This window comes from Rutilus rutilus (assembly GCF_951802725.1).
Source record: "Rutilus rutilus genome assembly, chromosome: 23".
In the NCBI taxonomy this organism is placed as follows: domain Eukaryota; kingdom Metazoa; phylum Chordata; class Actinopteri; order Cypriniformes; family Leuciscidae; genus Rutilus; species Rutilus rutilus.
In genome coordinates this window covers 1,778,630-1,797,312 of record NC_140233.1, presented here as the reverse complement: position 1 = coordinate 1,797,312, position 18,683 = coordinate 1,778,630, and the positions used below count along the sequence as shown (strand labels likewise).

The following is an 18,683-nucleotide window of genomic DNA, read 5'->3' as shown; positions in this document are numbered from 1 at the left end:
CACCCCCTGGTCAAGGTCTATAAGTAGACCTCACTTCCTTCCTGTGTTCCTCTTGCACTGGCGAGGTGTGGGTGTTTGAATGAGCTCAACCATGTTCTTTGAGTCCTTTCCTTAGGATGCGTTAAGTAAGTTTGTTTTGCCAATTGTATTGTTTGAATTTGTTTATTTGAATTGATTGGATTGGATATTTAATCATTATTTGGATTCATTATTTGATATGTTTACTGATGAACTATATGAGTTTGATTTCCTTTATTGTATTGTAGTGACTTAAGACCATCCAGTTCATCCTGTCCATCCATTAACACCTGTCCATTTACATCATGTGAATCCATGAACTTCATGTCATGTGAGTTACTCAAGACTTAATCATCCTGAACTTAAAATAAAAGAGAGCAAAGGACTGGTATTTGCCCCATGTTTTAATTAGTCAAGTCAAGTCAAGTATATTTGTATAGCGCTTTTCACAATACAGATCGCATCAAAGCAGCTTCACAGTATTAAATTAAAATAATACAACAAGGTTTGTTTCTAGTGGAATTTATTGATAAAATCAAATTAGATATCCCCAGAATATCCCCAACTGAGCAAGCCAAAGGCAACAATTAGACTAATTGTCTAATTAATTAACAATTAGAATTAGACACGCCATCAAGTTTCTGCAACTACAATTATCTTTGGATATATTTAAAAAAGGGTTTGGTCTGTGAGTCCCTCCCTCAAAATGATCTTGTAGCATGTCTCACTAAGAGTGGATAGGGAGACTGTTACAACCACCACACCCCGCGCTTGCCGCTTCTCCTATTTCGTTTCCTTCTGTTATGACAGCAATCTGAGAGGCCGCACAGATACACCGATGCACAAGCAGTTAATGGGGGATCACAAGGCCATTGTCCACCTGAGTAGCCTCTGTAAGCTTCCACCGCCGACTCTCGAAGACATAGTAGAAAATCACGCTCCTACACTTGGAGAGAGCTGACTCGCTGTACCAATAATGCTAAAAACAGGACTAAAACATAAAAGACAAACAGAGACCGACGGCATGCCGAATGAATCACAGGCGCCATCTTGTCAACTTTAATTAAATCACACAATTTAAGCTTACAGAGGCTACTCAGGTGGACAATGGTCTTGTGATCCCCCATTAACTGCTTGTGCATCGGTGTATCTGTGCGGCCTCTCAGATTGCTGTCGTAACAGAAGGAAACTTTTCTGCTTCGTGTCTGTGCCGTTCTCTTTGTTCCGTGTGTGTGTGTGTGTGTGTCGGTGCTCTCTGCTCAGTTCTGTCGTTAACGGCCCAAATGCTCGAATCATGTACCGATCGGCGATCACGCACTGGAAAAGCAAAGTCCGCTCAAATAACGTGAAATTTGAGAGGTGGATAATCGCACTATGAAGGCGGGTAAACGCTATTTCCGAATTTTGGGAGGTGCGCAAACGGCGTTTACGTGCGTTTAGCCTCCACTACATCACTGGTTAGGGTTAGGTGTTAGGGTTCGGGCTAGGAGAATAAGTTGACTTGTAGTTGCCAAGTTCCTTCTAGTCAGTAGAATATCTGTTGAGGAGCATCTGATGTCAAAACTCTGATGTCTGTGTGTGCAAGAATAAAGCACTTCAAAGACAAGAGGGTTTGGACACTTACACACACACACACACACACACACACACACCGGCGAGTTTAAACGGAGAAAGTGAAACTATCATCACTGTGTGCATCAGTTCAGTTATTACTAGATCCTGAGGGAATATAGTTAAAGTTCGAGCACATTCAACATGAGTTTCCAGATCAACTTTACACATTTGGTCAACGGAGACCTGGGAACAAGAGTTTCTGTGGCGAATTCTGAAGAGGAGTTCAGGAACACCACAGTGCAGGAGTTAAAGAGAAAACTCATTCCTGAAGACCAACGTAAGTCCAACACTTCAGTCTTCTGTGTACATTAGCTAACATATGTGAAGGAGATTGTGATGTTAATAAAGAAAATCTGTATTTAAATGTAGATTCAACTCTTATTTATGGAGAAGCCTGAGATTGAGAAGTTAGCAAATAAATAACAATTCAGAAAGCACATATTAATGAGGGAAACAGTTGATATCGTGTGTGTGTGTGTGTGTGTGTGTGTGTGTGTGTGTGTGTGTGTGTGTGTGTGTGTGTGTGTGTGTTCGCTGTTCCTCATGTTTCTTCACAGTTGAAGACACTATTCTTTGCTACCGCTTCAACACACTGGAGGATGATCACACACTGGGTTTCTACGGCATTAAACATGAAGATCATATTATAGCAGTACACCGTAGAAGTATTCATTATTTACACTAGTATTTGACATGATTAAAAGCATTTATTTATAATCTTAAACTAACTGACCTTTTCACTTCAGTCTCCGTTAGAGAGAAACGCCCGAGAGACTCTTCTCCTGTTCACGAGTCGACAGGTCAGCTTCACAATCCCACAAATGCTTGTTTTCTCTATCAGTGGATTTACATTACGAACATTTTTATAATAACATGAGTACAGCGTTTACACACATCAGACCTTTTTTTGTTGACATTTCTTTTTTCTGAGTTTTGTGCTTCATTTTGTGGCAATATAACTTGAAACTTTATTATGATGAGTGTAAAATACTTTTGATTATTGTGTTCGCTGTTTCTTCACAGTTAAAAACTCTAAACTTGACGACTCTGATCTGAAGACACTGGAGGATGATCACACACTGGGTTTCGGCATTAAACATGAGGATGAAGTTACAGCAGCAGAGACAGCATCCAGTGGACGTATGCATTACACTAGTATATGAAATTATCAAAGCATTTATTTATAATCTTAAACTAACTGAGCTTTTCATTTCAGTCTTCTCACCGTCATCCTCGAGTAGCTCTGAATGGGAAGAGTCACGTTCACTTCTTGTTCCTCTTTTGAGACCCACAGTGGATTTTCTGATTAGTTTTGATGCAGGTCAGTTTCTCTTCTGAGTGTAAAGTCCACAAATGCTTGTTTTCTCCATCAGTGGTTTTGCATTACACACATTTATAAAGGCACTGATAGACAGATCTGAGGCAAACAATCATAATCTCCACATCGTCTCACAGTTTGTATTATTTTCTGTCATTATTTAAATCACATTACACATTTGTTCAGAGTTATCTGGTGTTTAATAATGTCCTCAGAACATCAGCACTAAATATTATTTATACATCATTAATGGAGCTTTTATTCTGAAACGTTTCAGGTGGATGTTCATCTAACGTTTTTTTATTTTATTTTTGCTACTTCTTTCAGAATATTCAATATTCATAAGTAACATTCCCATAATGTTTGAAGAACGATAATATGGAATGTTCTCTTAATGTTTTTAATGTTTCATATCTTAATGGGAACGCAAGTAAAACATTCTTAGTGCATTTCTTTGATGAAGTTTTTATGGCGACTTCTCAAAATCATATTGCATTTTTACTGTTTCATGAGTTTTCTTCTTCATAATTGTGTTATTGTTGAGTTCCTCTGACTGATGAACACATATAGTGTAATAACATGCTCTCTATGATGCTGTATGATTGACATTTCTCTTCTTATGAGCATTAACAGTGGAAAAGTGCACAAGTTTAGTTTGTGATGAAAACTTCACAGTTTGTGTCTATACAACAATGCACAGAAATGAACAATTATCCCACATATCCTCTACATAATATACATGTGAACTTTATTATGATGAGTGTCAAACATGTTGAATTATTGATCCTTCATACAATTAAAGTTAAAGGTACAGATTGACAGATTTATGACACGATATTATTCAGTTTCTGACGGATGTTTTGTTCTGCTCCACATCAGATCTCAAATATCATATATCATCTGAAGATGAAGATGAAGATAAAGTAATTCCCAGGTCCCAATCTATGGATAATTTATTACTTGACATGAATCAGCCTCAGCTGGAACCCAGTGAATAATGTTGAATAATGTTGAATAATGTTGAATAATGTTGAATAATGTTGAATAATGTTGAATAATGTTGAATAATGTTGAATAATGTTGAATAATGTTGAATAATGTTGAATAATGTTGAATAATGTTGAATAATGCTGAATAATGCTGAATAATGCTGTGTAGTTCAGCCTCTTATAATCATCACATCAATCACATGTGTGTTTATATCAGGTCAGTGTGTGTGTTTACTGTCGATCACATGTGTGTTTATATCAGGTCAGTGTGTGTGTTTACTGTCGATCACATGTGTGTTTATATCAGGTCAGTGTGTGTGTTTACTGTCGATCACATGTGTGTTTATATCAGGTCAGTGTGTGTGTTTACTGTCGATCACATGTGTGTTTATATCAGGTCAGTGTGAGTGTTTACTGTCGATCACATGTGTGTTTATATCAGGTCAGTGTGTGTGTTTACTGTCGATCACATGTGTGTTTATATCAGGTCAGTGTGTGTGTTTACTGTCGATCACATGTGTGTTTATATCAGGTCAGTGTGTGTGTTTACTGTCGATCACATGTGTGTTTATATCAGGTCAGTGTGTGTGTTTACTGTCGATCACATGTGTGTTTATATCAGGTCAGTGTGAGTGTTTACTGTCGATCACATGTGTGTTTATATCAGGTCAGTGTGTGTGTTTACTGTCGATCACATGTGTGTTTATATCAGGTCAGTGTGTGTGTTTACTGTCCATCATATGTGTGTTTATATCAGGTCAGTGTGTGTGTTTACTGTCGATCATATGTGTGTTTATATCAGGTCAGTGTGTGTGTTTACTGTCGATCATATGTGTGTTTATATCAGGTCAGTGTGTGTGTTTACTGTTGATCCCATGTGTGTTTATATCAGGTCAGTGTGTGTGTTTACTGTTGATCACATGTGTGTTTATATCAGGTCAGTGTGAGTGTTTACTGTTGATCATATGAGCTCCATCATACACTCACTGAAATATTTCACTGTCAGAGGCCGACATCAGAAGAGAATATGATAGTGAATGTTATGGTAGTAAATTGGGATAAATGGTCGGTGCTCCCGGCGCTGGTCTAAAAGGGTCGTCCCTGTTCTCATGAGTAATGGGTGTGTTTTGAGATTTACATGCATTAAACCAATAAGAGTCTCGTCTCCCATTCCCTTTAAATGCCAGTTGCGCTCGTGCCGTGGCGGATTCGCTATTTACATGACAGAGTTTGCAACTCTGTCATGTGTCTCTAGCGGGGAAACGGATCTGCTCGTGCACGAGGTCAAAGAACATCTACGGGACAAGCCGGATTCACCATATCTTTATGTACACAGTAATAATCTTTTACATTATAATTCTTATATTTCTAATATTTGGCATGTTTGTGTGCCACTGTGCGTCCCTGTGTGTGTAATAAGCAGAGAGAGTGTGTGTGTGTGTAATAAGCAGAGAGTGTGTGTGTGTAATAAGCAGAGTGTACGCGTGTTGTGGACCCGCCTATAGGCGCACATTACTAACGCGCTCTTTAAATAACAAAAAAAATATTGCATCTATTTCTGTTGCCTCAAAATAGCAACGCGCCAACAATGCTCCAGAACACACACCTCGTTCTCAGACCAGCAGCTCATGAACAAATGGGCACAAATGCATTTGCTATTTTTGTCTCAGTGAATGCATTGTCTTAGTCTGGCAGCGCCGCCGCTAGCTTAGCTTAGCATAATGAATGGAATCCTTTGTTGCCGGATAGCATGTCGTGAGTAAAAGTGATAAAAAAAAATCCCCCAACTTCCGTCAACATACCAGCGTGAATATTAGCTGGTATTAGTATTAAGGTGTTGCGTGTTATCACTGAGACAAAAATGCATTGCCCACCTATCTAAATGTGGGGAGACGGTGAATAAGCCCTATTTAAACGGTGGCGTGTTCCTTTAAACAGCGCGGCGCAGGACGTGAGAATGAAAACTGCGTCGGACTGAAACTAGCAGAAAACACTTGGTCGCGCGAGGCGCTGCATTGTGCCGGGTGTAAGATAGGGCCCATAGCCTTAAAAGTGACCAAATTCTTGTTTTCTCTATTGAACTGCTTTTATATTAGGAAGACTTGCTTCAACTAAACTACATAGACTATATTATTTTATAAATAATATATTTTTTAATCCATTTTGTATATCTTACACGATTAAACCCCACAGGAGCACCAGACAAGTGTCAGTTATATGATAAAAGTTTTAACCAGTGTTTTATACCCAGCAAACAAGTTTCTCTCAAAGTTATGAACAAACGTTCTTCCAGTAACACTAATAGACCGTTCGTTCAATGTTATCTGTTTTTTATGATGTTCTCAAAACATTAGAAATAGTCTCAATATCAGGCCGTTATCATCATATGCTTTACTGCACATGTGATTTACTGAATGCTGGTTTGTTTGTATATGTACTGTTGTTTTATTCTTCATAATTGTGTTATTGTTGAACTCTCTCCATTGCATTGCTATAATATTCATGTCCACTAGGTGGCGCTGATGTGTTTACATGTTCAACTGATGTAAGAGCTGTGTGGAAGAAGACGATATAGTTGAGTAAAGTGAATGCTGAGCTTCTGCTTGTGTCTGTCAGCTTTCATTCCTCCTTCAACATGACATTTCTCTGATGAACACATATAGTGTAATAACAGGCTCTCTATGATGCTGTATGATTGACATTTCTCTTCTTATGAACATTAACAGTGGAAAGGTGCATAGGTTTTGTTTGTGATGAAAGGTTTGAAGCCACAGTTTGTCTACAAAAAGTGACATAAATGAGCTTTATTATTATTAATCTTAATACTGAATGATCACAGAATTGCACTGGTTGCCAGTTGCCGCTCACATCAACTTCAAGTCTCTGGCGTTTGCCTACAGAACAACCCCTGGCTCTGCTGCCTCTATCCTAAACTCATTACTTCAAATATACTTTAGCATATAGCTCACCAATGATTGATGTGTGTAAAAATGTTACACTTTTTGTGACAGATTTATATAATAAAAATAAAGAGTTGTATTTAAAAGTCTCTTATTGTTCTGATTAATCAAGCTGTCTATAAAACGAACGAAACAAACCCTACAATTTAATAAAATAACACATATTATAAAGCTAGACAAAGTTAAATGCATTAAATTGATTGTGTAAAAGGTGTTTTCATGCGTGTTTCTGCTTGTAATTACACAGTTCTGACCAGCAGGAGTCACCAGAGTGGCGCTGAGAATCACTGAATCAGTTCATGAAGCAAGTGATTCAATGATTCAAAGCATCATAAAGCTTACTCTCCCATTGCCAGAGCTAAGTCATCCATAACAAATATAATCAATTGAGCTATATTTTGAACATTGCTTTTTCATGTTGATGTAATCCATCCACCCTATCATGTTCTCTTTATTATCTGGTTGTTGGATCAGAAGGTCGATGTGCTCAGTCGTAACAGAGGCTGCACATTTCACGCACACACGTGATCAGACCAATCATCACATTGTCAGAACCAGAAGGATCAGTGAGTGTAAGGACATTGATTTGTTCCTATTGAAGCTACAGGCTTTCTGTGCACTGGTTACAAACTAAAGTCTATGCTTTTCTTTTAACATTTGCTGCATATTGTCATATATCAGTAATATAAGTTAGTTTCTCTATATGTAATGACTGTGGTGTGTTTATATTAACATATAATGCAGAGTTAGCAAGTATTTAATCATATTCATGAGAGGAGCATGCTGGGAACTTTTCATTGGTCGGCTCCTCAACCCTTTACTGGACAAAACGTGGTCATGTGACTGAAGGCTCCAGGAAGTTTTCGAAGCACCTCATTAATATTCATGAGCAAGCCTGATTTACATCTCCATGGCTGCTCTTTTAGTTATAAAACACTGCGGTATCTTCATATGTTGTTCGTCTGCACGTTATTAGTCTTCTTCTCAGTGCTCTACATATTTAATCAGCTGGTGTCGTCACTGGAGAGCGTGAATCAACGCACGATGACAGGTATGTAAGAGAAACGTCTCGGGTTACGAATGTAATCACGGTTCCCTGAGAAGGGGAACGAGACACTAGGACGCTAATGGGGATCGACTCCGGCATGAACGGTGCCAGAACACGACAATAACATTGGCCTATGATGTCACGACTGGTTCGACCAGAGTATAAATACAGTGCTTGTAGAACACGTCATTCTCTTCCGTGTCTGAAGGAGTCGTTGGCAGGAATGCCGGAAGCATGAAGCGAGTCGCAGTGTCTCATTCCCTTTCTCAGGGAACCATGATTACAGTGTAACCCGAGATGTTCCCTTTCCAATGGGAACTCACACTGTGATTCTAGGACACTAATGGGGAACAAATGCCCACTCCTCCACTGATCCAGAGTCATAGTTCCCCGTCCTAGCGGTCGTCAAGACTCTAGTCCTAGGGCAGAAACCCTGGCTACATCAGCAGCTTAGCTCAGGCCTGGTATTAAATATACCTTCAAGGGAATATGTCAGAGGATAAAGAATATCCAGCCAGTATATGACCAGGACACACACACACCTGACGGGGGGGAGACCCATATGTTGTGAATTCGGCCCTTTTCTTTAATTATTTACCTTTTTTCCCATATATATACATATTTGTACTACATATCCCACACAATTCCAGGCAAACTACACTACTAAATCTAGTGGACTACATTACCCATACACCCCCTGGTCAAGGTCTATAAGTAGACCTCACTTCCTTCCTTTGCTCCTCTTGCACTGGCGAGGTGTGGGTGTTTGAATGAGCTCAACCATGTTCTTTGAGTCCTTTCCTTAGGATGCGTTAAGTAAGTTTGTTTTGCCAATTGTATTGTTTGAATTTGTTTATTTGAATTGATTGGATTGGATATTTAATCATTATTTGGATTTATTATTTGATATGTTTACTGATGAACTATATGAGTTTGATTTCCTTTATTGTATTGTAGTGACTTAAGACCATCCAGTTCATCCTGTCCATCCGTTAACACTTGTCCATTTACATCATGTGAATCCATAAACTTCATGTCATGTGAGTTACTCAAGACTTAATCATCCTGAACTTAAAATAAAAGAGAGCAAAGGACTGGTATTTGCCCCGTGTTTTAATTAGACACGCCATCAAGTTTCTGCAACTACAATTATCTTTGGATATATTTAAAAAAGGGTTTGGTCTGTGAGTCCCTCCCTCAAAATGATCTTGTAGCATGTCTCACTAAGAGTGGATAGGGAGACTGTTACAACCACCACACCCCGCGCTTGCCGCTTCTCCTATTTTGTTTCCTTCTGTTATGACAGCAATCTGAGAGGCCGCACAGATACACCGATGCACAAGCAGTTAATGGGGGATCACAAGGCCATTGTCCACCTGAGTAGCCTCTGTAAGCTTCCACCGCCGACTCTCGAAGACATAGTAGAAAATCACTTTCATACACTTGGAGAGAGCTGACTCGCTGTACCAATAATGCTAAAAACAGGACTAAAACATAAAAGACAAACAGAGACCAACGGCATGCCGAATGAATCACAGGCGCCATCTTGTCAACTTTAATTAAATCACACAATTTAAGCTTACAGAGGCTACTCAGGTGGACAATGGTCTTGTGATCCCCCATTAACTGCTTGTGCATCGGTGTATCTGTCGGCCTCTCAGATTGCTGTCGTAACAGAAGGAAACTTTTCCGCTCCGTGTCTGTGCCGTTCTCTTTGTTCCGTGTGTGTGTGTGTGTGTGGGCGCTCTCTGCTCAGTTCTGTCGTTAACGGCCCAAATGCTCGAATCATGTACCGATTGGCGATCACGCACTGGAAAAGCAAAGTCCGCTCAAATAACGTGAAATTTGAGAGGTGGATAAACGCATATTGGAGGCGGGTAAACGCTATTTCCGAATTTTGGGAGGTGCGCAAACGGCGTTTTCGTGCGTTTAGCCTCCACTACATCCCTGGTTAGGGTTACATGTAGGTGTTAGGGTTCGGGCTAGGAGAATAAGTTGACTTGTAGTTGCCAAGTTCCTTATAGTCAGTAGAATATCTGTTGAGGAGCATCTGATGTCAAAACTCTGATGTCTGTGTGTGCAAGAATAAAGCACTTCAAAGACAAGAGAGTTTGGACACTCACACACACACACACACACACACACACACACACACACACACACACACACACACCGGCGAGTTTAAACGGAGGAAGTGAAACTATCATCACTGTGTGCATCAGTTCAGATATTTTGTGTGTGTGTGTGTGTGTGTGTGTGTTCTCTGTTCCTCATGTTTCGAGACACTATTCTTTGCTACCGCTTCAACACACTGGAGGATGATCGCACACTGGGTTTCTACGGCATTAAACATGAGGATCATATTATAGCAGTGCACCGTAGAAGTATGCATTATTTACACTAGTATTTGACATGATTAAAAGCATTTATTTATAGTCTTAAACTAATTGACCTTTTCACTTCAGTCCCCATTAGATGGAAACGCCCGAGAGACTCTTCTCCTGTTCACGAGTCGACAGGTCAGCTTCACAATCCCACAAACGCTTGTTTTCTCTATCAGTGGATTTGCATTACGAACATTTTTATAATAACATGTTTACAGCGTTTACACACATCAGACCTTTTCTTGTTGACATTTATTTTTCTTTTTTCTGAGTTTTGTGCTTCATTTTGTGGCAATATAACTTGAAACTTTATTATGATGAGTGTAAAATACTTTTGATTATTGTGTTCGCTGTTTCTTCACAGTTAAAAACTCTAAACTTGACGACTCTGATCTCAAGCCACTGGAGGATGATCACACACTGGGTTTCGGCATTAAACATGAGGATGAAGTTACAGCAGCAGAGACAGCATCCAGTGGACGTATGCATTACACTAGTATATGAAATTATCAAAGCATTTATTTATAATCTTAAACTAACTGAGCTTTTCATTTCAGTCTTCTCACCGTCATCCTCGAGTAGCTCTGAATGGGAAGAGTCACGTTCACTTCTTGTTCCTCTTTTGAGACCCACAGTGGATTTTCTGATTAGTTTTGATGCAGGTCAGTTTCTCTTCTGAGTGTAAAGTCCACAAATGCTTGTTTTCTCCATCAGTGGTTTTGCATTACACACATTTATAAAGGCACTGATAGACAGATCTGAGGCAAACAATCATAATCTCCACATCGTCTCACAGTTTGTAATATTTTCTGTCATTATTTAAATCACATTACACATTTGTTCAGAGTTATCTGGTGTTTAATAATGTCCTCAGAACATCAGCACTAAATATTATTTATACATCATTAATGGAGCTTTTATTCTGAAACGTTTCAGGTGGATGTTCATCTAACGTTTTTTTATTTTATTTTTGCTACTTGTTTCAGAATATTCAATATTCATAAGTAACGTTCCCATAATGTTTGAAGAACGATAATATGGAACGTTCTCTTAATGTTTTTAATGTTTCATATCTTAATGGGAACGCAAGTAAAACATTCTTAGTGCATTTCTTTGATGAAGTTTTTATGGCGACTTCTCAAAATCATATTGCATTTTTACTGTTTCATGAGTTTTATTCTTCATAATTGTGTTATTGTTGAGTTTCTCTGACTGATGAACACATATAGTGTAATAACAAGCTCTCTATGATGCTGTATGATTGATTGACATTTCTCTTCTTATGAGCATTAACAGTGGAAAAGTGCACAAGTTTAGCTTGTGATGAAAACTTCACAGTTTGTGTCTATACAACAATGCACAGAAATGAACAATTATCCCACATATCCTCTACATAATATACATGTGAACTTTATTATGATGAGTGTCAAACATGTTGAATTATTGATCCTTCATACAATTAAAGTTAAAGGTACAGATTGACAGATTTATGACACGATATTATTCAGTTTCTGACGGATGTTTTGTTCTGCTCCACATCAGATCTCAAATATCATATATCATCTGAAGATGAAGATGAAGATAAAGTAATTCCCAGGTCCCAATCTATGGATAATTTATTACTTGACATGAATCAGCCTCAGCTGGAACCCAGTGAATAATGTTGAATAATGTTGAATAATGTTGAATAATGTTGAATAATGTTGAATAATGTTGAATAATGTTGAATAATGTTGAATAATGTTGTGTAGTTCAGCCTCTTATAATCATCACATCAATCACATGTGTGTTTATATCAGGTCAGTGTGTGTGTTTACTGTTGATCATATGTGTGTTTATATCAGGTCAGTGTGTGTGTTTACTGTTGATCATATGTGTGTTTATATCAGGTCAGTGTGTGTGTTTACTGTTGATCATATGTGTGTTTATATCAGGTCAGTGTGTGTGTTTACTGTTGATCACATGTGTGTTTATATCAGGTCAGTGTGTGTGTTTACTGTCGATCACATGTGTGTTTATATCAGGTCAGTGTGTGTGTTTACTGTCGATCATATGTGTGTTTATATCAGGTCAGTGTGTGTGTTTACTGTCGATCATATGTGTGTTTATATCAGGTCAGTGTGTGTGTTTACTGTTGATCACATGTGTGTTTATATCAGGTCAGTGTGTGTGTTTACTGTCGATCACATGTGTGTTTATATCAGGTCAGTGTGTGTGTTTACTGTCGATCACATGTGTGTTTATATCAGGTCAGTGTGTGTGTTTACTGTCGATCACATGTGTGTTTATATCAGGTCAGTGTGTGTGTTTACTGTCGATCACATGTGTGTTTATATCAGGTCAGTGTGTGTGTTTACTGTCGATCACATGTGTGTTTATATCAGGTCAGTGTGTGTGTTTACTGTCGATCACATGTGTGTTTATATCAGGTCAGTGTGTGTGTTTACTGTCGATCACATGTGTGTTTATATCAGGTCAGTGTGTGTGTTTACTGTCGATCCCATGTGTGTTTATATCAGGTCAGTGTGTGTGTTTACTGTCGATCACATGTGTGTTTATATCAGGTCAGTGTGAGTGTTTACTGTCGATCACATGTGTGTTTATATCAGGTCAGTGTGAGTGTTTACTGTCGATCACATGTGTGTTTATATCAGGTCAGTGTGTGTGTTTACTGTCGATCACATGTGTGTTTATATCAGGTCAGTGTGTGTGTTTACTGTCGATCACATGTGTGTTTATATCAGGTCAGTGTGTGTGTTTACTGTCGATCACATGTGTGTTTATATCAGGTCAGTGTGTGTGTTTACTGTCGATCACATGTGTGTTTATATCAGGTCAGTGTGTGTGTTTACTGTCGATCACGTGTGTTTATATCAGGTCAGTGTGTGTGTTTACTGTCGATCACATGTGTGTTTATATCAGGTCAGTGTGTGTGTTTACTGTCGATCACATGTGTGTTTATATCAGGTCAGTGTGTGTGTTTACTGTCGATCACATGTGTGTTTATATCAGGTCAGTGTGTGTGTTTACTGTCGATCACATGTGTGTTTATATCAGGTCAGTGTGTGTGTTTACTGTCGATCACATGTGTGTTTATATCAGGTCAGTGTGTGTGTTTACTGTCGATCACATGTGTGTTTATATCAGGTCAGTGTGTGTGTTTACTGTTGATCATATGTGTGTTTATATCAGGTCAGTGTGAGTGTTTACTGTCGATCACATGTGTGTTTATATCAGGTCAGTGTGTGTGTTTACTGTCGATCACATGTGTGTTTATATCAGGTCAGTGTGTGTGTTTACTGTCGATCACATGTGTGTTTATATCAGGTCAGTGTGTGTGTTTACTGTCGATCACATGTGTGTTTATATCAGGTCAGTGTGTGTGTTTACTGTCGATCATATGTGTGTTTATATCAGGTCAGTGTGTGTGTTTACTGTCGATCCCATGTGTGTTTATATCAGGTCAGTGTGTGTGTTTACTGTCGATCATATGTGTGTTTATATCAGGTCAGTGTGTGTGTTTACTGTTGATCACATGTGTGTTTATATCAGGTCAGTGTGTGTGTTTACTGTTGATCACATGTGTGTTTATATCAGGTCAGTGTGTGTGTTTACTGTCGATCACATGTGTGTTTATATCAGGTCAGTGTGTGTGTTTACTGTCGATCACATGTGTGTTTATATCAGGTCAGTGTGTGTGTTTACTGTCGATCACATGTGTGTTTATATCAGGTCAGTGTGTGTGTTTACTGTCGATCACATGTGTGTTTATATCAGGTCAGTGTGTGTGTTTACTGTCGATCACATGTGTGTTTATATCAGGTCAGTGTGTGTGTTTACTGTCGATCACATGTGTGTTTATATCAGGTCAGTGTGTGTGTTTACTGTCGATCCCATGTGTGTTTATATCAGGTCAGTGTGTGTGTTTACTGTCGATCACATGTGTGTTTATATCAGGTCAGTGTGAGTGTTTACTGTCGATCACATGTGTGTTTATATCAGGTCAGTGTGAGTGTTTACTGTCGATCACATGTGTGTTTATATCAGGTCAGTGTGTGTGTTTACTGTCGATCACATGTGTGTTTATATCAGGTCAGTGTGTGTGTTTACTGTCGATCACATGTGTGTTTATATCAGGTCAGTGTGTGTGTTTACTGTCGATCACATGTGTGTTTATATCAGGTCAGTGTGTGTGTTTACTGTCGATCACATGTGTGTTTATATCAGGTCAGTGTGTGTGTTTACTGTCGATCACGTGTGTTTATATCAGGTCAGTGTGTGTGTTTACTGTCGATCACATGTGTGTTTATATCAGGTCAGTGTGTGTGTTTACTGTCGATCACATGTGTGTTTATATCAGGTCAGTGTGTGTGTTTACTGTCGATCACATGTGTGTTTATATCAGGTCAGTGTGTGTGTTTACTGTCGATCACATGTGTGTTTATATCAGGTCAGTGTGTGTGTTTACTGTCGATCACATGTGTGTTTATATCAGGTCAGTGTGTGTGTTTACTGTTGATCATATGTGTGTTTATATCAGGTCAGTGTGAGTGTTTACTGTCGATCACATGTGTGTTTATATCAGGTCAGTGTGTGTGTTTACTGTCGATCACATGTGTGTTTATATCAGGTCAGTGTGTGTGTTTACTGTCGATCACATGTGTGTTTATATCAGGTCAGTGTGTGTGTTTACTGTCGATCATATGTGTGTTTATATCAGGTCAGTGTGTGTGTTTACTGTCGATCCCATGTGTGTTTATATCAGGTCAGTGTGTGTGTTTACTGTCGATCACATGTGTGTTTATATCAGGTCAGTGTGTGTTTACTGTCGATCACATGTGTGTTTATATCAGGTCAGTGTGTGTGTTTACTGTCGATCACATGTGTGTTTATATCAGGTCAGTGTGTGTGTTTACTGTCGATCACATGTGTGTTTATATCAGGTCAGTGTGTGTGTTTACTGTCGATCACATGTGTGTTTATATCAGGTCAGTGTGTGTGTTTACTGTCGATCACATGTGTGTTTATATCAGGTCAGTGTGTGTGTTTACTGTCGATCATATGTGTGTTTATATCAGGTCAGTGTGTGTGTTTACTGTCGATCCCATGTGTGTTTATATCAGGTCAGTGTGTGTGTTTACTGTCGATCCCATGTGTGTTTATATCAGGTCAGTGTGTGTGTTTACTGTTGATCACATGTGTGTTTATATCAGGTCAGTGTGTGTGTTTACTGTTGATCACATGTGTGTTTATATCAGGTCAGTGTGTGTGTTTACTGTCGATCACATGTGTGTTTATATCAGGTCAGTGTGTGTGTTTACTGTCGATCATATGTGTGTTTATATCAGGTCAGTGTGTGTGTTTACTGTCGATCCCATGTGTGTTTATATCAGGTCAGTGTGTGTGTTTACTGTCGATCACATGTGTGTTTATATCAGGTCAGTGTGTGTGTTTACTGTCGATCACATGTGTGTTTATATCAGGTCAGTGTGTGTGTTTACTGTCGATCCCATGTGTGTTTATATCAGGTCAGTGTGTGTGTTTACTGTTGATCACATGTGTGTTTATATCAGGTCAGTGTGAGTGTTTACTGTTGATCACATGTGTGTTTATATCAGGTCAGTGTGTGTGTTTACTGTCGATCACATGTGTGTTTATATCAGGTCAGTGTGTGTGTTTACTGTCGATCACATGTGTGTTTATATCAGGTCAGTGTGTGTGTTTACTGTCGATCATATGTGTGTTTATATCAGGTCAGTGTGTGTGTTTACTGTCGATCCCATGTGTGTTTATATCAGGTCAGTGTGTGTGTTTACTGTTGATCATATGTGTGTTTATATCAGGTCAGTGTGTGTGTTTACTGTTGATCATATGTGTGTTTATATCAGTCAGTGTGAGTGTTTACTGTTGATCATATGAGCTCCATCATACATTTACTGGAATATTTCACTTCCAGAGGCCGACATCAGAAGAGAATATGATAGTGAATGTTATGGTAGTAAATTGGGAGAAATGGTCGGTGCTCCCGGCGCTGGTCTAAAAGGGTTGTCCCTATTCTCATGAGTAATAGGTGTGTTTTGAGATTTACATGCATTAAACCAATAAGAGTCTCGTCTCCCATTCCCTTTAAATGCCAGTTGCGCTCGTGCCGTGGCGGATTCGCTATTTACATGACGGAGTTTGCAAGCGGAAAAACTGAGCGTGTCTCTAGCGGGGAAACGGATCTGCTCGCACGCGAGGTCAAAGTGCGCAAGGAGACCATCTACGGGACAAGCCGGATTCACCAACGCTATCTCACGACCAATTCGTACGAATGATAAAAAGTTGGCTAATTCGTACTAATTCGTACGACCTCACTCGTACGAATTTGTACGATTTATCTAAACCCACGTGATGGGTAGGTTTAGGGGCGGGGTCAGGGGTAGGTCATTCGTATGAATTCATACGAATTGGCCAATTCGTAAAATATGTACGATTTTGCAAAAATCTGTGCATCCCTGTGTGTGTAATAAGCAGAGAGTGTGTGTGTGTGTGTGTAATAAGCAGAGTGTACATGCGTTGTGGACCCGCCTATAGGCGCACATTACTAACGCGCTCTTTAAATAACAAAAAAAATATTGCATCTATTTCTGTTGCCTCAAAATAGCAATGCGCCAGAACACACACCTCGTTCTCAGACCAGCACGACCATGGATGAACAAATGGGGTGAAATGGACGTGAAAATGAAAACTGCGTCGGACTGAAACTAGCAGAAAACACTTGGTCGCGCGAGGCGCTGCATTGTGCCGGGTGTAAGATAGGGCCCATAGTCTTAAACGTGACAGAATTCTTGTTTTCTCTATAGAACTGCTTTTATATTAGGAAGACTTGCTTCAACTAAACTACATAGACTATATTATTTTATAAATAATATATTTTTATCCATTTTGTATATCTTACACGATTAAACCCCACAGGAGCACCAGACAAGTGTCAGTTTATGATAAAAGTTTTAATCAGTGTTTTATACCCAGCAAACTTTGTTTCTCTCAAAGTTATGAACAAACGTTCTTCCAGTAACATTAATAGATGTTCGTTCAATGTTATCTGTTTTTTTATGATGTTCTCAAAACATTAGAAATAGTCTCAAAATCAGGCCATTATCATCATATGCTTTACTGCACATGTGATTTACTGAATGCTGGTTTGTTTGTATTTGTACTGTTGTTTTATTCTTCATAATTGTGTTATTGTTGAACTTTCTTGCTGTGTTCTCTCTCCATTGTATTGCTATAATACTCATGTCCACTAGGTGGCGCTGATGTGTTCACATGTTCATCTGATGTAAGATCTGTGTGGAAGAAGACGATATAGTTGAATAAAGTGAATGCTGAGCTTCTGCTTGTGTCTGTCAGCTTTCATTCCTCCTTCAACATGACATTTCTCTGATGAACACATATAGTGTAATAACAGGCTCTCTATGATGCTGTATGATTGACATTTCTCTTCTTATGAGCATTAACAGTGTATAATTAAACTTCTTTTCTCCCATTGCCTGAGTTTACAATCATCCATACCAAATGAATTTAACTATGAGAATTATATTTTGAACTTTGCATTTTTCATGTTTCATGCTAATGTAATCCAACCATTGTATCGTGTCCTCTGTAATATCTGGTTCTGTGGATCAGAAGGTCGATGTGCTCAGTCGTAACAGAGGCTGCTCATTTCTCGCACATTTCTCACACACACACACACACACACACACACACACACACACACACACACACACACACTTACTTCTCTCACTCACTCACTCACTCACTCTCACACTCTCACACACACACACACACACACACACACACACACACACACACACACACACACACACACACACACACACACACACACACACACACACACACACACACACACACACACACACACACACACACACACACACACACACACACACACACACACACACACACACACACACACACACACACACACACACACACACACACACACGATCAGACCAATCATCATAGTGTCAAAACCAGAAGGATCAGTGAGTGTATGGACATTGATTTGTTCCTATTCAAGCTACAGGCTTTCTGTGCGCTGGTTACAAACTAAAGTCTCTGCTTTTCTTTTAACATTTGCTGCATATTGTCATCAGTGATATAAGTTAGTTTCTCTATATGTAATGATAGCAGTGTGTAGATATTAACATATAATGCAGAGTTAGCGAGTATTTAATCATATTCATGAGAGGAGCATGCTGGGAACTTTTCATTGGTCGGCTCCGCAACCCTTTACTGGACAAAACGTGGTCACGTGACTGAAGGCTCCAGGAAGTTTTCGAAGCA

General features: G+C 39.1%; 3 protein-coding genes across 3 annotated transcripts; all 3 read left to right on the top strand.

Moving 5' to 3' along the window:
* Positions 1 to 1,712: 1,712 nt before the first annotated feature.
* Positions 1,713 to 3,948, top strand: LOC311282774 (uncharacterized protein; the record flags this gene model as incomplete). Its single annotated transcript, XM_084396782.1, has 6 exons — positions 1,713 to 1,909; positions 2,190 to 2,297; positions 2,379 to 2,432; positions 2,656 to 2,772; positions 2,849 to 2,953; positions 3,830 to 3,948. Exons 1-6 carry the CDS (start codon positions 1,774 to 1,776, stop codon positions 3,946 to 3,948), a joined length of 639 nt encoding a protein of 212 aa, XP_084252908.1. The 5' UTR covers positions 1,713 to 1,773.
* A 4,506-nt stretch (positions 3,949 to 8,454) lies between these two features.
* Positions 8,455 to 17,828, top strand: LOC311283524 (uncharacterized protein). Its single transcript, XM_084397984.1, has 7 exons — positions 8,455 to 8,763; positions 8,905 to 8,987; positions 10,413 to 10,466; positions 10,696 to 10,812; positions 10,889 to 10,993; positions 11,874 to 11,928; positions 16,469 to 17,828. The coding sequence occupies exons 2-7, from the start codon at positions 8,981 to 8,983 to the stop codon at positions 16,503 to 16,505; spliced, it is 375 nt and encodes a 124-aa protein (XP_084254110.1). The 5' UTR covers positions 8,455 to 8,763; positions 8,905 to 8,980; the 3' UTR covers positions 16,506 to 17,828.
* Positions 11,960 to 16,470, top strand: LOC311283473 (uncharacterized protein; the record flags this gene model as incomplete). Its single annotated transcript, XM_084397899.1, has 3 exons — positions 11,960 to 11,984; positions 15,275 to 16,084; positions 16,130 to 16,470. 3 exons carry the CDS (start codon positions 11,960 to 11,962, stop codon positions 16,240 to 16,242), a joined length of 948 nt encoding a protein of 315 aa, XP_084254025.1. The 3' UTR covers positions 16,243 to 16,470.
* Positions 17,829 to 18,683: the final 855 nt, after the last annotated feature.